Raw genomic sequence first — 27,346 nt, 5'->3', positions numbered from 1 at the left:
TTATCTCATCATAGAAGCTAATCAGATTGGTCAGGCATGACTTGCCCTTCATGAATCCATGTTGACTATTCCTGATCACCTTCCCCTCTTCCAAGTGCCTCAAAATGGATTCCTTGAGGATCCCCTCCATGATTTTTCCAGGGTCTGAGGTAAGGCTGACTGGTCTGTAGTTCCCTAGATCGTCCTTCTTCCCTTTTTTAAAGATGGGCACTACATTTGCCTTTTTCCAGTCATCCAGGATCTCTCCCGATCTCCACAAGTTTTCAAAGATAATGGCCAAAGGCTCTGCAATGACATTTGCCAAATCCCTCAGAACTCTTGGATGCATTAAATCCAGAACCATGGATTTGTGTATGTCTAGCTTTTCTAAATAGTTTCTAACTTGTTCTTTCCCCACCAAGGGCTGTCCACCTCCTTCCCCTACTGCGTTGTCTAGTGCATTAGTCTGGGAGCTGACCTTGTCCGTGAATACAGAGGCAAAGAAAGCATTGAGTACTTCAGCTTTTCCCACATCATCTGTCACTAGATTACCTCCCTCATCCAGTATGGGCCCCACACCCTCTCTGAGCACCCTCATATTGCTAACATGCCTGTAGAAACCTTTCTTGTTACCCTTCACATTCCTTGTTAGCTGCAACTGCAATTGTGCTTTCACCTTCCTGATAACTCCCCTGCATTCTTGAGCAATATATTTATACTCCTCCCTAGTCATCAGACCAATTTTTCACTTCTTGTAAGCTTCCTTTTTGTGTTTAAACTCACCAAGGATTTCCCTGGTAAGACAATCTGGTCACCTACCATATTTGCTTTTCCTGCTGTGCATTGGGTTGGTTTGTTCCTGTGTGTTCAATAAAGCTTCTTTAAAATACCGCCAGCTCTCCTGGACTCCTTTCCCCTTCATGTAAGCATCCCAGGGAATCCTGCCCATCAGTTCTGAGGGAGTCAAAATTGGCTTTTCTGAAGTCCAGGGTGTGTATTTTGCTATTCTCATTTCTTCCTTTGGTCAGGATCCTGATATCTACCATCTCATGATCACTGCTTCCCAGGTTGTCACCCACCTCTACTTTCCCTACAGGTTCCTCCCTATTTGTGAGCAGCAAGTCAAGCTGCACATGGCCCCTGGTCAGTTCCTGCAGCACTTGTACCAAGAAGTTATCCCCAACATTCTCAAAAAACGTCCTGGATTCTCCGTGTACTGCTGTATTGGTCTCCCAACAGATGTCAGGGTGATTAAAGTCCCCCATGAAAACCAGGGCCTGTGATCTGGAAGCTTCTCAGTTGTCTGAAGAAAGCCTCGTCTACCTCATCCACCTGATCCGGCGGTCTATAGCAGACACCAACCACATCACCCCTATTGCTTCCACATGTAAACTTAACCCATAGACTCTCAACAGGCTTTTCTCCCTCTATATACTGGAGCTCTGAGCAATCATACTGCTCTCTTACATACAATGCAACTCCTCCTCCTTTTCTCCCCTGCCTGTTCTTCCTGAACAGTTTATACCCTTCCATGACAGTGCTCCAGTCATGCGAGTCATCCCACCAAGTCTCCGTTGTTCCAATCAAATCATAGTTTTACTGGGCTGGGGCTTCTAATTCTTCCTGTTTGTTTCCCAGGCTTCTTGCATTTGTGTACAAACACCTTAGATAATCAGTTGATCGCCCTATCTTCTCCATTCGAGTCAGGGGTCCTCCTTTGTTGCTCGTTCCTTCTTGTTTTTCTGTATTCTTGGGTTTTAATCTCAGCATCCACATTAAGGAAAGCCATTTGGTATCTTTGGCAAACGCCTCTTATTGCCAACTCTGAGATTACACCATTACCCTCAACTGTACCCAAGGGCACACACTGTAAAGCCATAAGACCTCACAGAAGCTGTTCTTTTGCTGAAAGGATGGAGACCTCCTTGACTCTGAAGTGATCTGCATGGACTGCTGATTTCAGTCAGCTGAAAAAGACATTTGGAAAGTGTATATAATAATCACCATCAGGAAAACTGGGACCCTGGGGAAAGTATAGGAGTTGGCTTTGCACTCCCAGAAAGGACAGGGCTGGGGGCAGCCAGGCCTCAGTGCCACCTGGACTGTGCCATGTCACTGTACCATGCCACATTCCCCCCCGCGCCATCCCTTAGTGCCACCCAGTGAATGCTGCCTGGGGCTCTGGCAGCAATTTAAAGGGCCAGGGGAACCTAGGGCTCTTTGAATCACTGGGCTCTGGGGCAGTTGTCCTCTCCTCCCTCATTGGTGGGCTTGATCGTCATATTAATCTGACAATTTTAGAAGGCATTTAAAATATTCCAATGTACTCTTTGGAAAATTCTTCAATTATTATTGTCCCAGACTGTCTCCCATGGGCGAGACTATCATTACACAAATGCAGCTGTGAAAGAGAGGTTAAACTTTGCATCAGCAAAAACACATTAAAAATTCCCTTTGGAAGGTTGTGGCTTGGCTTTCAGCTAACTGAGAGCTAGACAGTGCAAGAATAAGTCAATGGCCTGTGTCTTTGGGACTGTTTTTCTTCAGATGCCAAGGGCAGAACGCAGAGGGAGTTTAATAGGTTTCTCAATACCTAGTGGTGAAGCTTTACTTCATCAGGTCAAACAAGAACCGACAGAGATGGGCAATCTGAAAGGAGCCAAATTCAAGCAAGGCAACCTGATAGTGGCAGCTAGGAAAATACGGAATAACTTTCAAACACATGATTAGTGTTCAGTAAAAATAATGAGCAAAGTATCAAAGTCTGGGTCCCCACCTTTAATTAGGAAGGAGTCTCATTTAAAATGTTCACAAAACCAAAGAGTTAGTGCAAAAAGAAAGCAAACATAATTTGTGTGTGTCCCTGGAGACAGACATTCTGATTCAGTTAAGAAGCAGTGTCCCCCCACGCCTTTAAAAACCTGGCCTGCACAGACGGACTCTCAAGTACAGTTGGGAGGATACAGAACAGTAGTAAAAAGTAATATCAGTCTTTGCTCCTCTGAGAACCCTCTAGGTTATGGACTGAGAGAGGGAAAATGACTTGATAGCTAGCAGCATGAGCCCACTGAATAAAACACTGAATAAACACATGCCTAGAACACAGCACAAGTACCAGGAACATTCCCACAGCTAGTATGTAAACTTCACTAGCAATCCACTGTTTATCAATATTATCAGGGCTTCAGCATAGCAGCAGTGATAGAAATATCTCCAAGGCAAAGGGCATTTTAAAGATTTTGGAACCTTTATGTAAGCAGGGGAATGGTCCCGCTATTGTGGGGAACTTTCCGGGCTTCTATACCACCCCGGTGAAATGGACCAACGAAAGGATCTGAGTCCTTGCTCCCACTTCCTTTACCCCACGGGCTCCCTCAATCTGAGGGCTCCCCTTCCCCTCTCCTGAGTAGCAGAGTCCTCAAAACCCCAACAAGGCTGGGCCTTAATCTCCGACCTTGTAGTCACTTGGGGCAGTGGCTAGGGTGACCCCACTCCAGGGTGCTCTCTTCACACTGCATGCTTTCTTGGCCCAGTGATCATTTCATAAAGTTCAAAGAAAATACAATTTATTAATTGTGGAATTAATTAATTCCAATGTATTAATTAAGTGGAATCTCTCAGGCAGCAGGTGGGAGAGCTACAGGAGGAGGTGGACAGGCTGAGGAGCATTCAAGGCCATAAGGAATTCCTGGACAGTATTCCTGTGGAGTCCATTGAGATCACTGTCCTAGGATGTGGGACTGTTGACCAGCCACTTATGGAGGAGGAGGTGGTGCAGGGTGAGCACTGGCAGCTGGTTACTTCTGGCAGCAGGCAGTGTTCCACCCCTGCTCCTAACCCTCCCACTGTGTTGTTACATAACCGTTACACTATACTTTCTGCAGGAGACAAGGAGTCACCCCCCACAGTGGAGGAGTCCAAGCCTTGCACCACCAAGGTTGAGCAGTCTCCTGCCACCACTGTGAGGAAGAAACGTAGGGTAGTGGTGGTTGGAGACTCTCTTCTGAGGGGAACGGCAGTGCCCATCTGTCGCCCTGACAGTTCATCTCGAGAGGTATGCTGTCTGCTAGGGGCCCGTATCCGAGATGTTATGGAAGCATTGTCGAGGATTATCCGGCCCTCTGACTACTACCCCATGCTACTCATCCATGTGGGCACAAATGATACTGCCAGGTGTGACACTGAGCGGATCAAGCGTGACTACAGGGCTTTGGGAGTACAGGTGAGGGAGTTTGGGGCGCAGGTGGTATTCTCTTTGATCCTTCCTGTCAAAGGTAGGGGCCCGGGCAGAGAGAGGTGCATCCTGGAGGTGAATGCCTGGCTGCGAAGATGGTGTCGCCAGGAGGGCTTCGGCTTCCTTGACCACAGGGTGCTTTTCCAGGAAGGACTGCTTGGCAGAGATGGAGTTCACCTTTCCAGGAGCGGGAAGGCCTTGTTTGGATACAGACTGGCTAACCTTGTGAAGAGGGCTTTAAACTAGGTTCGACGGGGACAGGTGAGCAAAGCCCACAGGTAAGTGCTGAATGTGTGGGACTGGGAGATGGGTTGGAAATGGGGGGGACTACGGCCTATAATGGCAAGGAGAAAGGAGGGTCAGGGCACAACAGGGAGGCAAGATCAAATCAGTATCTTAGATGCCTATATACAAATGCGAGAAGTATGGGTAATAAGCAGGAAAAACTGGAATTGCTAACAAATAAATACAACTATGATATCATTGGTATTACAGAAACCTGGTGGGATGGGAATGTTGGTATGGAAGGGTACGGCTTGCTCAGGAAGGACAGACAGGGAAAAAAGGGAGGAGGAGTTGCCTTGTATATTAAAAATGTACACACTTGGACTGAAGTGGAGATGAAAGTAGGAGATAGCTGTGTAGAGAGTCTCTGGGTTAAGCTAAAAGGGGTAAAAAATGAGGGTGATGTCATGCTAGGAGTCTACTACAGGCCACCTAGCCAGGTGGAAGAGGTGGATGAGGCCTTTTTTAAACAATTAACAAAACTATCCAAAGCCCAAGATTTGGTGGTGATGGTGATGGGGGGCCACGATAAGGTGGGTGCATAATTGGCTGGATAACCGTAGTCATAGTGTTGTTGTTAACGGTGCTAAATCCTGCTGGAAAGGGATAACAAGTGGAGTTCCTCAAGCTGGTCTTTTGCCATATTTTCTATCTTTCCTACTATCTTTCCTACCCCTTTTAGCTTAAACCAGAGACTCTCTACACAGCTATCTCCTACGTTCATCTCCACTTCAGTCCAAGTGTGTACATTTTTAATATACAAGGCAACCCCTCCTCCCTTTTTTCCCTGTCTGTCCTTCCTGAGCAAGCCGTACCCTTCCATACCAACATTCCAATCATGCGTCCCATCCCACCAGGTTTCTGTAATACCAATGATATCATAGTTGTATTTATTGGTAAAGGAATGAACAATCAGTTCCATACATACAAGATGGGAAGCGACAGTCTAGAAAGGAGCATGGCAGAAAGGGATCTAGAGGTCATAGTGGACCACAAGTTGAATATGAGTCAACAGTGTGATGCTGTTGCAAAAAAAGCAAATATGATTCTAGGTTGTATCAACAGGTGTGTTGTAAGAAAACTCGTGAAGTCATTCTGCTGCTCTACTCTGCACTAGTTAGGCCTCATCTGGAGTACTGTGTCCAGTTCTGGGCGCCACGTTTCAAGAAAGATGTGGAGAAACTGGAAAGGGTACAGAGAAGAGCGACAAGAATGATTAAAGGTCTAGAGAACATGACCTATGAAGCCAGGCTTCATGAACTGGGCTTGTTTAGTTTGGAAAAAAGAAGATTAAGGGGGGGACATGATAGCGGTTTTCAAATATCTAAAAGGGTGTCACAAGGAGGAAGGAGAAAATTTGTTCCTTTTGGTTTCTGAGGACAGGACAAGGAGTAATGGGCTTAAAGTGCAGCAAGGGAGGTTTAGATTGGACATTAGGAAAAAAATTCCTAACTGTCAGGGTGGTCAAATATTGGAATAAATTGCCAAGGGAGGTGGTGGAATCTCCCTCTCTGGAGATATTTAAGAACAGGTTAGATAGACATCTGTCAGGGATGGTGTAGACGGAGCTTGGTCCTGCCTTGAGGGTGGGGGGCTGGACTCGATGACCTCTCGAGGTCCCTTCCAGTCCTATGATTCTATAATTCGATGATTAAACATCAACTGATTAAAGAGAAAAGAATAAGAAAAAAAAAGAGAATGGTTAAATGAGAACACACAGCCCTGCTCTGTAGCATGGGGACATCAAAACAGCAGTCTGCAGAGTGTAAGGACAGTTCAGTCTGTTCTTTATAGGTCCCTTATAGATCCTAGATGTGCTGCAGGGGGGGCTGCAGGCTGGACACGCTTGCTCTGGCAGTGACCACACAGCCTCAGGCTCTAGGTGGCAAGACCCCTCTCCTAGTCTGGCCTGTAGGGCCTCTTGACTGGTGGTGTCTCCCTGTCCAAAGCCTCTCCCCCCACTTTGCTGGTCCCAGCTGCTCACCATACCCAGGTGCAGGCTGTGCTGCTTTGCCAGTCTCCAGCTACTTGTGTTGCTTCTCTGTCCCATTTGGCTCTCTGATCACTGCCAGTCTGCTACTCAACCCTGGGTCTGCGCTCCTTGGGCTGTGTGCGCCTGGCTCTGTTGCTCCAGGACTGCTTCTCCACACAGCTTGCTCCTCTTGGCCTATGTGTGCCTGGCTCTGTTGCTGCAGGAATGCCTCTCCACACAGCTTCGTCCTCTTAGCTCTTCTTGCTCAGAGAGACTCAGAAAGAATCCCAACTCACCCAGAGGAGGACGGGACCTGGCCTCTTACTTTCCTTACTGGCCTGTCCAACCTGTCAATCAGGCCACGCTGGAGTGTTGGCTGCTTTCCATTGTCTCTGGGGTCTGTCAGTCTCAGGGCCCTGATTTCGAATGGACCCTTCCCCTTTTGATACTGTGAGCTGGTGAACCAAAAACTCCCACAGAGTTTTAGCAAGGGGCTAACAGTCCCCTTACATTTAGTAGCAATATTCCTAAGAATCCTTAACAACTATCATTTGATCTCAGTTAACCTTCACTGGCAATGACTGTTTTATAATAGCAACATGGCATTGCAACTCTGATCTGAAATTTAAGATCCTAATACAATACAACCTACTGGGGATAGCAAAACAGAGCTGGAGTTTATGTTCTCATTAATTTCAATTCTGGCTTCTGAACACTACTATTCACCTCTTCTGCATTAGAAAACATCCATTAACACATGTCCGGCTACTATACTCAGCAAGCTATAGAAAATGGGGGCAGTGGCACCTCATCTTCCCAGCTGGGATGATCCCAACCAGCTAGAATCAGCACAGCTACATTTCCTGTGCACAGTAAAGTTCTGTAGCATGTCTACTTTAAACCACGCTGTCTGCAGATTCTGATGAAAAAGCTAGTGTCTCTTGCTCCAGGAGGCCCATCCCAGCAGATCTGGTGTTGTAGAGATTGCAAATTGGTCCTTGCATTTCCAAAACTCCCTCTTTAGGGAACCTGCCTGGATGCTTCTAACCCAGGGGTGGCCAAAAGCATCTCAGTGGGCCGAATCCAACCCATCTAGGGCTTTGATCCGGTTCATGCGGCAATTCCAAGTCCTGCCCCCAAGTACGCTGCTAGGAGCTGGAGATGTACAAACCCTTTTAACTGTTTCTATTTAAGGGCTCGTGTCTTCCTCACGCCTGCCAGGCAACGCATTGCCTGGTAGCTGGGGGAAAGGTGTGAGCCCTTTAAATAGAAGCAGTTGAAAGGGCTCACTTGTCCTGGATCCCTGGCAACACGTTAGAGGAGCCAGGAGCTGCGAGCCTTTTTAATTGCTTCTATTTAAATATATTTAAATAGAAGCAACTGAAAGGGCTCACAGCTCCCAACCCCATGCTAGCCCTTCAAAATTTTTTGACATGGCCCTCATTCAAAAATTATTGCTGACCCCTGTTCTAACCAATAGTTTTCAACCAGCTTGCAGTCCCGTCAGCACACATAAAACAGCCCATGTCACATCCTAAGGGCCATATAGGTATTATCTCTCTCTCCCTCTCTCTCTTTCTCTCATATATATATATATATATATATATATATATATATATATATATATATACACACGCACACACAGTGCTTTTTTTGTGACGGTACTGACCGGTACGCAGTACCAGCACCTCCGGTCAAAACTCAACACCTTTTCCCCTGGAGTACTGGTACTTTTTTTTAAACAAAAAAAGCACTATATATACTGTGTGTGTGTGAATGCAGCCCATATAAAACACTACAGGTTGAAAACCAGTATGTTGTACTGATCTCTAGCTGCAGTTTTGGGCTGGTGGGAACAATAGCAATTGGCATACATGGAAAATGTTTAACTCAGTGTAGGTCAACAGGTCCAAGATCAGGAGAACCCAAAAAGGAAATTTAGGTCACTCCCCCTCACTTTTCCTTGGAGCATTAGTCATAAGTGCAGGAAGTGAAGGAGCCCAGATTTTATGGACTCTGTGCCTGGGGGCTCCACAACCCACCTCAGATCCTTCCTGATCCATTCCGCTTGGATGCTGCTAGTCCTGGGGGCTCTATTGCTAGCCCCAGGGTCCTGTCTGGTTGCCAGCCCTGTGCCCCCACCTAGTTGCCAACCATACTCCCCAGCTCAGTAGCTGTTGGGAGGATGGGGCTCCACTATCAGCCCACGTGAAGGGTCCCAGGGGCCAGCCCACAGCAGGGGCTCCACGTCCGTCCCTACCTGTAGCCCCTGCTGCTGCTGCCTTACCTCTGTCCACAGCCCCCTTCCTAGAGCTACAGCTCGGCTTCTAGCTCCAGCTGTGGGGGGTGATGAGGGGCATAGACATGGGTAAGGGAAAAAACTGCTCCACCTCCACTGGCGTTAGTCTTTGGCAAGGATTTACCCAGAAAAAAAAAACCTGCGTGTGGAGTAAACCAAATTTGTGATTAAGTGTTAAACATTATACAGTTCACACTCATTTTACATTCCCCATTGGAGAATTTTCCCCATTGTCCCTTCAGAGATTAACACTTAATTGCTTTATGGTGGTATTTATTATTTCTTTATACTGCAGCAGCATAGAGTGTTATATAGCTCCGGAAATGCATATTCACAGTGCTGTCAAGCTGATGAATCTGCATTAGGGATACTTTAAAAAAAAGGATAAGTGAGATTTTAATGTTGCTTGAGAACACAGAACTAAACCCATATGCACAAGAGGAAAATGCTTTATAAACTACCTTAAAATTAATGCAGTCTAAGGTAGCTTTGTCCCTCCCCTAAAGGAATGAGACGCATCTTGTCTGCATTCACATTTTATTTTCTATAAAACATCTGAGTCATCTTTATGCTCAATAAGACAATTATTTCTGGGAAACAGGACATGGATAATTACACAGGGGAGAAAAACCAGCTTATTCGATAGCCTGACGCTTGAAGACTCAACTGCATTGAAAAGGATGAAGTGGTGTTATAGGTGTGTCAGTCCCAAAATATTAGCGAGATGAGGTAGGTGAGATAATGTCTTTTATCGGACCAAGTTCTGTTGATGGGAGAGACAATAAAAGATATTACCTCACCTATCTTGTTTCTCTAAAACAGTGAGGGGAGGGGCAAACTTTAGACTCAGGGGCCACATTCAATCTGGCCCCAGGGCTCCTGTCAGGGAGTGGGGTTGGGACAGTTTTGGTCCCCTGCAGCACAGCGAGCATGGATAGCCAGCCCATGGCCCTTGCCCCTTGCCCCTGCCCTTCAGCCTGCATCCTCAGCCCCCTCAATGACTGAAGTGGATTTCACAGCCAGGGAGTGGGGGGAAGGAAGGGTTGGACAGGGGATGGGAGTGGTCAGGAGGGTTTGCAGGGGGAGGTTTGATAGGGGGTTGGTGTCCTAGGAATTTGGTCAATGGACAGGGAGCATGTGGGGCTGGACAGGGAGCAGGGGGCCCTAGAGGGTGGTGGTCAGGGGGTGGGAAGCATGGTGGACTGGAGAGGGGGCCAGAGTACCAGGGAGGTGGTCAGGGTTGGGGAATAGGAAAGGTTGGATATGGGGCAGGAGTCCTTGGCATTCCAGAGGTGGAGAAGTGGATAGGAAGAGGGAGCCATGCCACACCTGGCAGTTGGGGGGGGGGCACAGACTCCCCCTGCCTTCCCTACTTGGCCCTCCATACAATTTCCCTACCTGAGATGGCTCTCAACCCAAAAAGTTTGCCCACCTCTGATCCAAAAGGACAAAGTCACACGGAACCGACACATACTTGGGTATGTCTACACTTGCAGCCTATTTCAGAATAGGGCTGCAAATGTAGGCATTCGGAATTGCAAATCAAGCCCGGGATTTAAATATCCTGCGCTTGATTTCCATCTTCCCGGCCGGGCACCATTTTTGAAATTTACAAGCTCGGAATAACTGCTCGCATCTACACGCGGCAGTGAAACGGGTGTTCGAAATAAAGCCCTATTTTGAACTACCTGTTAAACCTCATTGCAGGAGGAACAACAGATAGTTCAAAATAGAGCTTTATTTAGAATGCCCATTTCTCTGCCGCATGTAGACATGGGCAGTTATTCCGGGCTTGTAAATTTCAAAAAATGTCGCCCGGCCGGGAAGATGCAAATCAAGCATGGGCTTGATCTGCCTACATTTGCAGCCCTATTCCGAAATAGGCTGAAAGTGTAGACCTACCCTCAGTGTGAAGCAAGGAATCATTGAAATCATGGCTATTGGATTCCTCTGTATAAACTGTACCGTAAATGCAATTTAATTAGCAGCCTACTTGCACACCCTGATAAGTAATAAATTAAGAGTCCTTCAAGCAGACTCCTTTATTTTCCAGATAAGGGAAATGGAAAATAAAATTTAAGGGAAGAAGCATGCTTTGGTGTTGAAAGCAGAACTAGGAATGTAAAGATCTAGGCTTTTATTAATTGCCCTGTCACAGACTTCCACTGTGACATTAGACAAATCATTTAAGACTTGATCTCAATGGGAGTCTTTCCATTGATTTTAAAAGGCAGCAAATAGAGAATTTAATTAGTTGGAGCCTCAGTTTCTCTAGCCAACAAACAAGGACAATACTCCTCACAGGGGGATTGTGTATTTTAATACATTATATTTTGTTAGGTGCTTTGAGGTCATTAGATGGAAAGTGCTTTAGAGTGCAAAGTGTTTTTTATCATTCCAAAATCTTATGCTTCATTCATCCAGGACTGTATGCACTTCTGGATCACAAGAGATTTGAACTTCAGCTGAAGCTGGCATGACAAAAGAATGTTGTTACTACCCACTTGATCTGAAAGCAATGAGAATCCAGGGTCATTCTATCAAATGAGAACAGTCCGATTTCTTGACACAGTCCAGTTTACACACTCCTCTTGATCTATATTTCTTGGAGGATCCAAGAATTTTATTGGCACTTGTTTGGTAGTATCACCACTTGCAAATATTATGGCCACCCCAAACTCAGTCCATTAAAATCACAACACAATGTGTTTTCTCTGGGGAAGATCCAGAGGTGCTGGAACAACCTGTGTAGGGGAGATGCTGAGAGCCATTAAATCAAACTACAAACCCTGAATATGATGGAAATCATTTCAAGCTAACCTGGCACCCAGATCTTCAGCTGGCATCAACGGTCATAGTTCTGACAACTAGCAACAGCTGAAGTGTTTGTCTGTCTCTGCTGTATAATTTACACACGCAGTTATGAAGTCAGCATTTGCAAACTTTGTGGGATCCAAAACAACTCAGTAAGTTTCCTTAATTACGGCGGCAGTGCCACAGAACTGCATGGTCCTTCACTGACACCCTTTGGGCAGGGTGAAAATGAACCATTACCAAGTGAAGAAGAATAACACAGAGGATAGCAAACTCTCAATCCATAGGCAAACAGTGGAGATACAGCACACAGCTTTAAAGTAAATCTTAACAAGACAGTATATTTCTTCCCTTCACACCACAGAAAAATATAAGGGGAGCCATTAAAAAATATCCAAAATCTTTTAGGAAGTCACTTATCTAAAAAGAACAGTTTCAATGAAATATACATTATTTTTAATATGCTGACGGGAAGCTGAACATATGTGTATTTACTGATACATACCAGGTCAGGTGCCTGTTTCCTACTTGGCTCAATCTTGCAAAGTGTTAATCACTGGGGGCTCAAGAGGCCCCCTGTCAGGGGGGAGGGGGAGAGGGGACAAAAGGGAGCAGTTGCCTCAGGACCCAGTGAGTCAAAGGGGCCCTGCTGTCTGTCGTTGTTGTTACTGCAGCAGAAGCCAGAGCCCTGAACCCTTTAAATTGCTGCTGGAGCACTGCGCACGCTGGGCAGCTGCAAGAACTGGCTGTCCCCAGCCCTGCCCCTTCCTGGAGTGTGGAGCCACCCTCCCCCCTCTTGCCCAGGAGCTCACAGAGGCTGTCGGCTCCGGGAGGGCTCAAACAAAGCATTTAAGCATGCAGACAGTCCCACTGACATCAGTGGATTGCTCCCCTGATTAGAGTTAAGCATGTGCCTCAGTGATTCAAAAGCAAGAGGCAGACTGCTCAGCAAGACAGAACCCCACATACATACTGGGCCTGGTCCAACTTCTGTTGTCAATGGAGGGGCCCCATTCACCGTAGGAAGAGAATCAGAACTCATCAGTCTACACTTTATTTCTTTTTTTTTATAGCATCAAGCTTCAGATTTTGATATGTGACATGAAGCAGCTACAGTCAGGCACTAGTTGGCACTGATTCACTTTCTTTCTATTGGCTCTACAGCACTTGGAGTGAGTCTATACACACACAAGAACCTCATAGTTATGGATGCCTCAGGAACTCTGAAGAAAACATTATAGCTCTGCTGCTAAGGTCTAGGCTGGGATGCGGCAGAGTAGGGAGGGCCTATATCCCCCTGCAACTCCTGCCCCAATCTGGCTGACTCCCTGCCAGCATTCCCTCTGATTTTTTTCCAACCCTGAATAGAATGAATTTTCTTATGTGCACCAAAGTAGAAGTCATGTGAGACACATCATATTCATATGTGTGCACACAACACAATTCATGTGGCGGGAGTGGGGCCAAAGAGTTTTGAGTGTGGGAGGGAGCTGAGGGCTGGGGCAGAGGGTTGGGGTGCAAGCTCTTTGGATGGGGGTACTGGCTCTCGGGTGGGGCTGGGGATGAGGAGTTTGGAGTGCAGGAGGGAGGGCTCCAGGCTTGGGGAAGGGCTCTGGTCTGGAATGCAGGAGAGGGTACGGGCTCTGGGTTGGGAGTTGTGGTGCAGGAGGAGACGAAGGCTCTAGACTAGGGGTGTGGGCTTTGGGGTGGGGCCAAGAATGAGGGCTTGGGCAGCAGGAGGCTGCTCAGGGCTGGGGGAACTCAAGGTGGGGTTAGTAGTTGGGATTCAGTTTACCTGACTTCCCTGCAAGGACGGGTCCCTTTTCCCTGGCTGCAGCAGCTCAATGGCAGTTAGTTCCTCGCTTTTCCTTAGGATGCTGGTTTTCCTGGAAAACCCCCTTGGCTAGCATCCTAGAATGCTTGCTGGGCATGCAAACCCTGTGTGAGCCCTTACACTGTGCGGGTACTCCCCCTTTCCTGCTTCCAATAGACTGTTTGCAGTCCCACCGATTTGGGAGGGAGGACAAAGAGGGCAATTTCCCTGGGGCCCAGCAATTCTAAAGGGCCTGGGGCTTCCAGCTGCTGTCTCCGCTATTGCAGCAGTGGCAGCAGCTGGAGCCCTGGGCCCTTGAAATCGCTGCTGGAGCCCTGTGCAGCATGCTCTGGGCAGTTTTGAGGGCTGGCAGGAGGGATCAGGAAGGCTGCACAGTGCATTCCGGGCTGGCTGGCAGAGGTACAGCATGGTCTGGACAAGCTGAGGGCTGGCTGCCCTGAGTCTGTCCATTCTGCCTGAGGCCTCAGCCCTTCTGGGAGCACAGAGCCAACCTTCCCACCTTGTCCAGGGGCCCAGAAATTGTGTCAACTCCCATTTTTTTGCTAGCTTATCTGAGCCCAGGCTGAAGCCTGTTCCCTGTTTGACCCTGGTCAAAGGGGCTGAAGATATCTGACATCCTCTATTTGTTGTTAGTCCTATTGTGGGGATGTGAACTAGAGCACCCTCAGGGCCTTGCCCGCCCAAGACAGGGGCCCAGACCCCAAATTATTATTGTGGGAAGCCTCCACCAGACAGGTTTAGACAGGATCAAAGCTGGGTGGGAATGAGGGAACACATGCCCCATATGCTGTAGGCAAGAGAGGCAAGGGGTCAGACAGCAGCTGACAGGGCCAGAGTCTGTGTGTGTTTGGGGGACATTAGTGAAGGGTCTGGCACCCACAGCAGGAGTCTGGCTCACTTGCACTCAACGGCAGTAGCAGGGGAAGCGAAGCAATGCAGCCCCAGTCTGCTCTGTTCTCCCAGGGGGCACGTCTACACACAGGACTAAATTAAAAATAAGCGACACAACTTCAGTTATGCTAATTGCATAACTTAAATCAAAATAGCTTATTTCGACTTTTGGCGCTGTCTACACAGCAGTTATTCCAAAATAGAGCACTTGTCCCCCGACTTCCCTTACTCCTCATGAAATGAGGTTTACAGAAGTCAGAGTACGAAGCCCGTTATTTCAAATTCATTTCGAAATAACGGGCTTGCTGTGTAGATGTGCCCTACGTTAACGCCAGTTATTCTGAAATAACCTTGCTGTGCAGACAAAGCCCCAGTGTGCTGCTCTTGGAAGGGAAAGGATCACCTCTTCATTCACCGGTAGGAAGAGGAGCAACATGGTTGAAGGAGCACTTTGGCCCCATTGTGGGGACCCTATACCAACAGCAATCTCCTCCCTTGAACCAATGTAGCAGAATGGCCTGCCTCCCACCTGGGCAGCAAGAGGGCAGTTCTGTAAATCTGATGTTCTACTCTGTGGCTGTGTCTAGACTACATGCCTCTGTCGTCAGAGGCATGTAGATTAGACACATAGGCAAAGGCAAATGAAGCCGCGATTTAAATGATCGCGGCTTCATTTACATTTACATGGCTGCCGCGCTGAGCCGACAAACAGCTGATCAGCTGTTTGTCTGCTCAGTGCGCTAGTCTGGACGCTCCCCTGCCGACATCAAAGCCCTTTGTCGGCAGCCCTATTATTCCTCGTGGGATGAGGTTTACCGGGGCTGCCGGCTTTGATGTCGGCAGGGGAGCGTCCAGACTAGCGCGCTGAGCGGACAAACAGCTGATCAGCTGTTTGTCGGCTCAGCGCGGCAGCCATGTAAATGTAAATGAAGCCACGATCATTTAAATCGCGGCTTCATTTGCCTTTGCCAAAAAAACAAATCTACATGCCTCTGCCGACAGAGGCATGTAGTTTAGACGTACCGTGTGTGTGTGTGTGTTTTCATCCCTAGACTATTATTTGTAGCAGCAGAGGAACAAAAAGAAACTTTAGTCTTTCATAGGGATCTCAAATTATTTCTGCAGTGATTACACTCAGCAGTCATGTGCAGGCTTTGATTTTGGCTTCAGAGAATACTGGTAAAATATCTACTTTATATTCATGATGATATACATTAGAACTTATATACATTAGAACTTTGTATAAAAACTCAAATTATTGCCTATCTAGATTTCCATGGGAAACTACTGTAGAAGTGAACTGAATAAGTATTTCCTGACTCCTGTTCCACATAGACACCCATTATGGCTTCACATACATGCAAATTCTATCTCTGATACACACTAATATGGAAAGCATTACTCTGCACCCTCCAGTCTGTGTATTAGAGATTCAGCTGTTGTCAAGACATGATTCATTTTGCGTACCACTTTTTTTTGCTGCAGGGAATTTTTGATATTGGAAACACACAGCTCTGAATTTTCAGAGGGACTATTTAAAAGAAAAGTGCCATAATCACTCTTGGAAAAGGAAAAGGGCAAGGATTTACTATAAAGGCATTTCAGATCATTTTATATGGGGCAAATCTGAGTTTCAATTTCTCTTGGAAATGGGAGCATTTGTTATTTGAACCCCACTGAAACACATATAAAATCAACAAAGAACAAAGAATCCTTTACTTAAATTATTTATATATACACACAACATAAAAATTAGATGTGCTATACCTTATTCAGTGAGAATGGATAAAACATGAATATTCATAAAGTGATAAATATTTAAGAGACATGTATTTAAACAAGAATCAGTTTATAAAAACACAATGACTCTCTGACTACAGAATTATATTATGAGCATACACCGTCACAGCTATTTTCTCTTGCTTACCAAATAGTATATTCAGGATGTCAGTTTATGCTCCCTAGAATTCCAATTGCTTGCTTCAGGGCAGCTGAGTAATGTACATATTAGTTTTGGGCTGTGTATTTCACTTTCACCGGTCTTTTCCCTACTTGTGATCTGTACCTCAGCATTTTTTGTGAAACTTGCCTTCAAAATCTCACCATTCACATTACTCTGGAAAAGAAAATACCCAAACACATAGGGCCACATTGTGATGCTCTTATTGATGATAGCTGGGTTAAATTTTTCCTTCAAAACTTCTTTTTCTGGCCCCAAAATGAAGATTTGGGTCAGCAGAAACATTTTGAGAATTCATGGCAATTTTGTCAAATTGCTTTAGAAGAAACTTTTAAAAAACCAGAATGCTGTGTTTTGATTTTTTTCAAAATGTAAGGTTTTGCATAGGCCTGCCAGTGGGGAGTGATAGTGAGGGGGGAAGGGAGTGAGGACTGCTGCCCCTGGCAGCTAAGGCAGGCTTTCTGCCCACCCTCTCTTTGTGCCACTCCAGGAAGCAGCTGGCACCATACCTGCAGCCTCTAGGAGTGGGAGTATCTGCGTGTTGTCCCTGCCCCAGGCACCAATTCCACAGCTTCCATTGGTCAGGAACTATGGCTGATAGGAACTGCAAGGGAGAGAGTCCCTGGGGCCAATGATGCACAGAGATTCCCAACTAGGAGCCATTGCCAAAGGGGGTGTCCCAGTCACTTTTGGGAGCTGCCCAAGGTAACCATTGACTCCCTGACCCCATCTTGTATTCCACCTCCTTGCCCAATCTAGAGCCTACACTTTGCATTCAAACTTCTTCCCAGACCCTGCACCCAAACTCCCTTCCAGGGCCTGCACCTCAAACCCTACCCAGCCTGGTGAAAGTGAGTGAGGATGGAGGGGAGAGTGAGTGATGGAGGGAGAGGGAATGGGGTAAGCAGGGGTGGGGCCTTGGAGAAAGACCAGGGCAGGAGTGGGGCCTCAGGGAATGGGTGTGGAAGGGGGCAGGGCAAGGGTCTTTGGGTTTGCCCAATCAAATAGTAGGCAACCCTACTGGGCGCGCATGTAGAAGCCCTGGTCATGCCAGAAAAGCGCATCCAGCAGTGTAGCTGTCAACTTGCTTGTCACCAGTCACCCAGCGCAGGCACAGCACTGACCACATGTCAGACAGTGCGGGCGTGACTTGTGTCTGCGGGTGTGGCTTCTGTCCTGGGACCCGGGATTTCTGTTGCAAGGCCTGGGTGTGGTTTTTTCTAATTTAATTAAAATAGTTATAGAAGGTTCAATATTGAGCGGATGTTTCATTTTGTGCTGAACAAAAGATTTGCTTTAACCTGAACCTATTTTCTTGTTTTAAGGAACTTCTGCATATCCTGGTAATGCAGTCTGAAATGCCTTATTAGTTGTCATGTTAGCACGGGATAGGCAAAAGGGTCTCCTCGGGCTAGATCCGGCCTGCCAAGAGAGTTGATCTGGCGCAGAGGCCCTGGGGGCGGGGAAAGTGCATGAAGTCTCCTCCTGCCCTGCAAGGGGCTCAGCACTTAAAAGTCAACCGCCAGCTGCTGCTCAGCTGGCAGTTGACTCTAAGTGTGGTGTTCCCTTGCAGGGCGAGGGGCAGGGAGCAAGAGGAGATTTACCTGGGGGCAGCTGGGGAGAGCACGTGAAGTCTCCTCCCTCCACCAGGAGCACGGTATCTAGAGGGAACCACCAGATGTTCAGAACTTTGCTTGCTCCCTCACCTCCAGACCAATCAGGGTCTGTGAGTGGGGAAGCATGGAAGTGTCCTGGCTCCGACCTTTCTGCCTGAGGTCCCATCCCTTCCGGGGTGGCCCAAGACCAGTTCAAAAATTTCTGAAGTGGCCTCCGGTTAAAAATTATTGCCCACCCCTGTGTCAGCATGAGGTAGAAAAGCCTATTACACTGTCAAAAGGATTCTTTCTGATTTTGGGGGGATTTAGTCCAAAAATCCATTAGTCTTGGAGTTACATTCATGACTTCAATGGGACCACTTGCGCACATAGCCTTAGTCATGTTGAATGGGACCTTTCACAATCTGTGGCTTAGCTGTATAAGGGAGAAGGAAAGTTATATTATTGCAGACGAGGCTCTGTAGCAGCAATATTGGACTCTGTTTTGTCTGGAACACTTATTAATACACAGGAGTTCCATGAGGCAGGGTGCAGATCTGTTGTGCATGTGCAGTCACTCTGTAAAATGTCACTGGCAGAACTGCAAGGCCTCACTTTGCCTGGGCATCTCCACACCTACCCGAGACCAGCATGTGTACCTGAAAATGTGTAGAGACATACAAAGCTGCTCTACAGAACACCAGGATGCTTTTGGACTTTAATTTTTCAATATGACACATCCCCGTGCTTTATAACTTTCCCAGTTTTTCTGTCCTTTTTATTGGGTGTTTGGTTCACTTGTTTGGCTGTCCCTAGAGAAAAAGTTTAATTGATGACCAGAGGTTAGCAATTCAAATAACAACTAATGTGATGCACCAGAAGAAAACTGTTTAAGGCTCTCAGCCATCCCTACTGTAGACAATATAGGGTATTACTGGGAGACTCACTGTTTGTCTGGGGCAGCATCAAAAGAGCATTGCCAGGAACCTGAGTGCCAAAGAGACTTAAATTAAAAGGAGTCCGTATGAGACTTTCCAGAAGATTAATACTGAGAAAATAAACGAAGGGTGATTCATACAAGCTAGATGCAATTGCTCATACTGAGATTATTACTTACGGTACTCAGGCAGGAAAGACAAAACTATCCTGTGGCCTATGAGACACAGAACTTAGGGCAAGATTCTGGCACTCTCAATGAGCTGTCCCTTCCTCTGTGCATAGGCCCATTGAAGTCATTGGGGCTACTCAACGTGAATAAGGGTACCAGGGTCTGCCCCTAAGTTAGGATAAATTGCCTATGCTGTACCCTAAAATTGCTTGGAAACAAACGCTGCTTTCCTTAGACATTGCAGGCAAATTCTAAGCATTGCGATAGCCCATCAAACAGAAACTGATCATTTTTATTACACTTAACTTTCTTTAACTCTAAACAGGAGATTTCATATCACAGAATTTACACTGTGTTCTGTACTGTGGCAAAGTGTGAAAACAATCATTTCCATTTCTTATACCAAATTATGCTCATTATCAGGCAGTAAGCATCAAAACATAATTTCATAGAAAAACATGCATGGGAGCAAAATTACATAGGAAAATTGCAACTTGGAGTTTGCTCAATGGCCAAATCTTTGGTAGGTCTTGAAACTGTAGATATTAGAGGGTGTGGCTCTCCAAGCCATCCTAACATCTAATTGTATGGATCATCCACCCAGAAGTCTAACCTCTGGTCACAACTCCCTGAGGCTCATTATCCGACCAAGATTTCCTCTTTTTTTTTCTGCTCTGTGCAGTTGGAAGTGAAAGGAGAGAATGAGATGGCCCTGAGAATGGCTATCTAAATGCTAAAGATACATAATGTCCTAATGTCATGCACAGCATTCTGGGCTGATATCCAAAATACTCCAGCAGTAGAACCATAAACCTCAAAAAGCATCAGACAAGGTTAGCCGTAATTCTTTCCTGTTACAGAGGCCTAGATGTTTTATAGTTTCCAAACATATGGTGTATGTTCCATTATTCTTTTGAACAAACTGATATTTACCAGAAGACAATGTAAAGAATCTGAATCCATTAGGAATCTTGATAGTGTAAGCAAAATACATTGCATTAACCTTACAAATATAGGCAAAGTGACAAGAATGAAAGACTTGAACATATTTGCAGCCTGTAAGTGGTAACATTTTTTAAATGAAAGTGTGAAATGAAAAAAATCAGGATTTAGTGATTCTTTTTCAGATTGCTTCTTCCACTTATTTTATACAAAAAAAATTAAATCTTCACATCTCCTGTCTGTCCAGCTGTATTGGGGATGTATGTGGTTTGAGGCTTTTGTTTTTAAGTGAGTTTAGAAGTTGTGAATTCTTACCTGAAAGGTGAAGGACAATATCCATATCTAGGAACAGTCACCAATATATGAATCTTAGGCATGGCACCCCAAAAATAGCAAAATTCTATGCCAATGTCTCTGCTAGAGCACCCAAGTCTCAAGGACCAAGGGATACACCCACATGTACATAAGTTATTCTGAATTACTTGATTTTGAGTGAGTTGCATTCTATAAACAGGGTTGTGCCTCAAATGTTTATGGTATTTTTGAGTGTACCATGTGTATGTTAAAATATAGTTTTACATAGTTAAATGTCAAATCTGGTGAGATCTTTGGTCAAAATATGTATGTGTAATTTTGGAGGCTTTTAGAGAGAAAACCAACTGTACAAAAAAGTGATTCTGACACAAAACATAAAATGAAATGTTAATTAAGAAGCATATTAAAAATTTAGATTAAACAAAAGCTTCAGAAAAACCACCCACAACACTAGCGGTATAATTAAACAAAGAGGAAAGTAGCTCTCACATGAAGTTAAAGTGAATCTAAAATGCAAAGGCCTACATTTTTTCTTTCACTTAGATTAGTTTTACACCACTTTAAGACCTGATTACTTCAGCGGAATAACTACTGATCTACACCAGTGTAACTGAGAGGAGAAACAGGCCCCAAGACTGGAAACAAACAAGAGGCTTAGGATAAAATAAATAATCCTCAGCATGAAATACATAAAGGTGGTTTTCTTGATGAGTGCTATCTGAGTTCAGAATGGCTTTCTGCCTGTAACCCTGTCATCATTTCATTCTGACATGATCTTAATTAGCCTTAGTTCTACTGCAGAGAAGCCTACTGAGGCATTTAGCACCATCTAATTAATCAGATATTTTGTGCACAATATAAAAGCAGGACAGCAGCTGACAGTGTCAATTTATTGATTTGTGTTAAGCCAAACAGAAATTAACCCTTCCTTTTCCAACATTGTAGAAAAAGAGGTATCTGGCATAACGTGAATATTCTGACACATTTCCTTTACTATACAGTGCTGATTGTCTTTTTTTTTCCTTCTCCTTAACACATTTTTCCTAATGTACCATGACTTCCCATGACACATCATTTACTTTTTCAACTGTGATGGGGAGAAAATCACATGAGTTTATAAGTCATTCACATTTAAGGGTTCTACTGCAATATAAGTCAAACCACTAACAATATCAGTCCTGAGATAGATTTTAAATGTTCTCATTTCTGCTGCAGGAATTCAGGAGCCTTGTGTTTTCTTAGATTTTGTTATCTGATTTAGCAGCATAGCCCCATTTTTGAGACACGGCATTCAATTTTGGCTCCTGCTATTACATAAATATTTGTGGGAGCTATCTATATCACTTAGCCAGATAGTAGCCCCAAAGGTTATTCAGTGTTTAAATGCTATGAAATGCGCACACAATCATTTGCAGGATTAGAAGCATTATTGTCTATTTTATTGTATTTCCCAATGTTATTCTGTTTGAAATGCATCCTTATTCTCTGCTTCACAAGAAACATGAAATCATGATGCCCTACCCATTAATGTCAAAGGGTTAGCCATATGATTATACTGTGTGAAGAAAAAGAAGAAGGAAAAAATATCACTGCATAAGGAAAACAGTTTAATAGGAAAGCTGATTCTCCTAGGTGTAGTGTGAAGTAGTTCAGTAAATGATATAAAACCACAGGTAGGCTTCTTCAGTTTTGTCTGACATCTGTAATATGCTACTGTGTGTATTAATAGTAAATGCAGAGCTTAGTAGTTGGCAGTGTCTTGCTTCAGCAGAACACAGTAAAGCTATCTGCAAGAACAATTTGCTCAGTAACTAATATTAAACATATGAAGGAGTAGCTTAATGTTTTGTGATTTCTCACAAATAGTCCAATTGTAAGAACAAGCCAGTAAGATAATAACCTTTGTAGAGAGGAGGTATTTAAATGATAATTTATTTCAGGAACTAGCAGCAAATTGCTCAACATTTTCTCTCTGTAGTATTTATGTCCCACAGCAGTTGACTATCTATGGTATAAATTATGAACAAATATGACAGCTCCAGTGTTTTCATTTTCAAAGAAATCTCAACACAGCCATATGTGAATCTTGTATTCACCATCCAGAGCAAGCAGCCATTCACCATTATTATTGTTCAGGCTCCTGAGATGCTGTCTTATTTTAAGACTCATCACAATAGATTAGGCAGGCTTTTGAAATTGTCCAATATTTCAGGTGCTGCCAGCCAGAATTACTGCTCATCAAATGATGTGATTTAATGTCACCTTCTCATTGGATAATGCCCTGTTTCTAATGTATTCTGATGGGTTTTTTTAATACAGTAATTTTAATGTCAAGAACACTGATAAAAATATTCAGATTGTTTTCACCAGACTAAACACAGAGGATTGAAGTGTTTTAGTCCCTGTTTTAACATGAAGTTGCTTATTTATCTAACAAGGGTGGCTGAGGACAAATGGAATGGAAAGTGAAGAAAGAACAATCCCAGTTTTTAGTCTCACCTCACACCAGAACCAATCAAAACCTGTCAGTACGTACTGAACTCTCTTCCATCCATACAGCCTTCCCAAACACAGAGTCTTCCTTTATCTTGGAAGAGCACCCTCAATACTCCAGTAACTCCTTCAGGCTCCTCATTGGCCCTTTACGGTCAAGGAATTCAAATTTCCCATGTGTTTTCATGGGTGTATCCCCAAGGTATATGGAATATGAAATCCATGCTAGCCAGGACTGCTGGGCTCACAATGAAATCTTCATAAACAATTATAAGGATCTGTTACAATGATATGAACAAAGAAGCAGAGAGCTGGGACCAACAAGGCAACTGTAAGGGGAGAGAGCATGACAGTACTAATTCAAGACTCCTAGACCTTGTCTTCACTAAGTAAAAGGGGTGTTTTAATTCATGTATAAAATCTCTGCATAGACAAGGTAAGTTGTAGTTTTAAGACATGTTAATGTGGCTTTAGAACCTCTTCTATAGTTCACTTTGACCAGCTTAATCATGTTAAAACAACAATTTGCCTTTTATTCACTAGAATTTTACATGTTAACTAACATGCAAATACACCTTTTTTACAGTGTAGCCATAGTCGTAGAGTTTCAAAAAGTTTTAGAGATGCCTCCTTTATGATTTTCCAAACTAAACCAACCCGCCAAACCATTTGACTTTCAATCATCATCACTAATCATGAACGTGGAGCAATAATGTCTTTCCTTTTCTGAATAAAACTTGTTCATCTTAATTCTTTCATGTCACTTTACCATAGAAAATATTCAGTACCACTTTGTAATGATCATTAGTTGAAACCGTTCCTTTGGTTCTTAGATAAAAGACATTATGGTCACAAAAGAGTTCATCTAAAACGATACATGGTAGTGTCATAAACTGAATTAAATCAGAGACATAGAAATTTGTGAATTGGTTCTCAAAGGTTTCAAAACTACCAGCTTTTTCAATTGCAGAGAATTCTTCAATTCTCCATTTATTTCTATTTGATCTCATAGATTAGTAACACATTTCATCTTAACCGTGACACGTGCTTCACCAAATCTATCAGTGCTTTTACGTCTCTTTGCATATTCTGTCCCATGCTTTTCAAATGTTAGTCTACACCAGGCCCGTCAAGAATGGGAGGGACAAAGGGGGCAATTGTCCCAGGGTCTGGTGATTCAAAGCGGTTTGGGGCTCCTGGCTGCTGCTATAGTGGCATTGGGGGCATCTGGAGCCCTGGGTCCCTTTGAATTGCCATTGGAGCACCACCACCCTGCTCTGAAGGCTGAGGGGGTCATGTGCCATGGCCCTGGCATCACTGAGGACCAGCTGCCCCACCCCTGCCCTTCCACCTGAGGCTCTGCCACTTCTAGGGGTGCAGTATCATCCCTCCACCAACCTTGCACCAGCTGCCATCCTTGCTGGTCTAAACAAAATGTCTGCTAAACCATTAGCTGCGCCAATCTCTATGAAAATTTTCCACAAATCCATTTAGTAATAACAGGTCAAATGTGGCCTTTTGGGACGTGACTCTTGCTATTCCATTGTACAACAAGTTTCTCAGAATTTTCTGGCAACAGCAAAGATGGAGCCTTTTGTTCCAATGTGACAGCCCCAACTAGTTAAACTAAAGGAGAATCTCCATGAGCCACACACAGGGCATAGGGCTCATAATTATATGTTCTGAATCTATGCAAAGGAAGGCAGTGATACTAGTTTATTACAATAAAATGTTACCCAGGCATTCTCCTATTAGGTCAGACCTGTGTCCCATTTAATTTAGTATCTTGTCAAAGGCCAGCACCAAATGTTCCAGAGAAACCCATACCACATCCAAATATGGGATAATCTTTTCCTTAGCTCCCCAAAAGTCTCATCCTAATTTCTAAAAGTTAAAAATTGATTTAAGGCCTTAAGCATGAGGTTTAATATCCGTTCATTTTATTTTTAGTATTAGATATCATTACTCCAGATATTCTTGTTATCCATATACATATCGGCTGTGTCTACACTGCACCCCTTTTCCGGAAAAGGGATGCAGATGAGACAAGTCGGAATTGCAAATGAAGCGGGGGATTTAAATATCCCCCGCTTCATTTGTATAAACATGGCTGCCGCTTTTTTCCGGCTCGGGGCTTTGCCAGAGAAAAGTGCCAGTCTAGACGGGATCTTTCGGAAAATAAAGCCTTTTCTGAAAGGTCCCTTATTCCTGATTTTAAGAGGAATAAGGGACCTTTCGGAAAAGGCTTTATTTTCCGAAAGATCCCTGTCTAGACTGGTGCTTTTTTCTGGCAAAGCCCCGAGCCGGAAAAAAGCAGCAGCCATGTTCATGCAAATGCAGCGGGGAAAATTTAAATCCCCGCTACATTTGCAATTCCGACTTGTCTAATCTGCATCCCTTTTCTGGAAAAGGGGTGTAGTGTAGACACAGCCATCCAGTCTCTCGGACACTCTATGCTACATGTCTGTGTAGTACTTTTCATCCCAAGATCCTCAAAACATTTAATACATTATATGCTTACCACAGCACTAATGTGCAGCCACCTCTGGGTTGCAGGGTGATAGCCACGTGGAAAAACATGGATTATTTTTGTCCAATGTGAGGGAAAAGCACTATAGGTTTTTCAATGCCAGTGCAAAGTAGGTCTTGTGTAACACTAATTGAACGGTTTTGCTCTATCTGCATTGGAAGGACTCAGCAACTCTACCAGGATTTGAACCTCTGGTTCCAGGGAATGCAAGTATTCCAAAATTGACGCTTACAGCATTAAATTATTCCTATAGCAAACATACATGAACCTTTTTTTTTAAGGACAATCAATCAGAACGAATGACTAGTGTTCAAAAGCAAACATGAATGCATTGTATGACACTGGTTACATTAATATTTCCAGCAAGTGAGACAATAGAAAGCTTCCCAAAATGACAGCTCTTACCTCTTTCCGTATCATAGAGGTATACAAACTTCTCCCATTTGTAATGCGTCAGAAGGCTCAGGATGGCTCCTTTTAACGCTGGCCGCATCTGAATGACAAACTGCACATCTGCATCTGTTGGGAAGCTGGGTGTGACAAAGGACGTGTGCAGAGCCCCACAAAAGGAAGTCAGCGTGTTCATGGACATCTGGTCATAGAATCCAAAGATGGCATAAACTCCTCTAGAAAACTGTGAACAAACTAACAAAAGACAGAGCTGTTACAATCTACCCCCCACAAAGCAGTGTAATGTAATTAATAGAGTTAGGGAAAGGTGGGGGCAGGAAAATTGCAATTTGGGTTGCAAAGTGCTCAGTGTTAGCTCAAAGAAAGCAACAAATTCCAATGTGGAGAGCCCCTTGCATTGAACCCACTTGTCTTCAGTCCCCAATGTTTAATACAGAGATCATTACCTCGGAAATCCCAGCTAATTCATCTTTCAGGGACTATCCTGGAGAGAAGAGGAGACCTAAGACATGCAAGCCCTTTATCTCTAAGCTACCCTGCACATTTGGCAGCTGTATTTCTATTTCCCAACATTATATCAGATGTAGGAAATAAATCCTCTAAAGGGCAGAGATGTTATTTTAAATTTGTTTTATGTTGGCAAAACTAACCAATGATAAAACCGTTTTGAGACTTCTAACCATGATACCAGAGCTGGGCAATAAATCCAGCGCTTCTTATGTCCCTTTTATTTCCTTGGCTCACAGTTACAAAATTCATTCTACGTAAAAACACCAGCACCAGTTCCATGCCCACTTGTGAGCTCCTACCAGAGCTGATTGGAGTCTGGGAGGCTTGTCACTCCATAAGAGTGAGCTCTTGATGTTTCTAATCAGACTCTTACTAACATGGCTGGCAGCATCCAGATTGGCAATGAACTAATGTGACTGCTCTGAGAAAGTAACAAAATAAAGGAATATATTCATGAGCTATTAGCATTCATTCCTACTAATGAATGCTATTGTCTGGCTGTAGAGTTAGCTAATGGCTGTGGGACAGAAATTCTTTACTCATATATCTTTTAACAAGTATCTTCAGGAGAAAGTCAGATGGCCCCAAAACAGCTGTCATTACACAACTAAGAGGAGCCAACTGATACATGTTATTTATCCTTTTGGAAATTGAGTAATCTTCCCTTGCCATGGGCATAAAACTCTCCATGCCCCACAGACATCATCCCTTCAACAAGTTACAGGTGTAGGAAGCCTGGGCCTCTGGGAGGGGTCATTCTTTTCAGGTGATGGTGGTGGTGGAAAGTCAGATTTAAGGACAAAAGGGCACATTTCCTTTGGCAAGTTGTTTGGCAATAAACCGTGGCTGTTTGACTGGGAAGATGGATTAGCAGGGGGCAAGGGAGGTTGTCAAAGTGCTTTTTACAAAGACTTTTTTATAAAGCGGTTTGGTTGCTTAAAAATGTAAACTAAAACCCATTATTAATATTTCACATTAGAAGAATGCTTTGGTGAGGTTGGTACTCATGAAAGTTGCCAACTACCATCTCAGGAGTCAGTGCCCTGCCGTTCTCATCTGAACAGCCATAGCTTAGGCAGCAACACTGCCATTCTCCACATACCGCCCCTGTGCCACATGTTCACTCTAGATGAACTAAGCTGGATCATATCCAGTGAAAGCTGGTGATCTCCGA

At 44.5% G+C, this 27,346-nt stretch overlaps 1 protein-coding gene across 1 annotated transcript in view; it reads right to left on the bottom strand.

Moving 5' to 3' along the window:
- The window catches only part of GRIA3 (glutamate ionotropic receptor AMPA type subunit 3), a 253,895-nt gene that overhangs the window by 172,882 nt on the left and 53,667 nt on the right, over window positions 1–27,346 (bottom strand). Inside the window, exon 3 of the mRNA XM_075940981.2 lies at window positions 25,657–25,896. Within this exon, the coding sequence (XP_075797096.2) occupies window positions 25,657–25,896 (240 nt within the window). The remainder of the gene's footprint in view (window positions 1–25,656; window positions 25,897–27,346) is intronic.

The sequence above is a fragment of the Pelodiscus sinensis genome, chromosome 13 (assembly GCF_052426305.1).
Source record: "Pelodiscus sinensis isolate ZL-2025 chromosome 13, ASM5242630v1, whole genome shotgun sequence".
NCBI lineage: Eukaryota > Metazoa > Chordata > Testudines > Trionychidae > Pelodiscus > Pelodiscus sinensis.
Note: the sequence above shows the minus strand (reverse complement) of the source record. Positions and strands in the feature narration are given on the sequence as shown.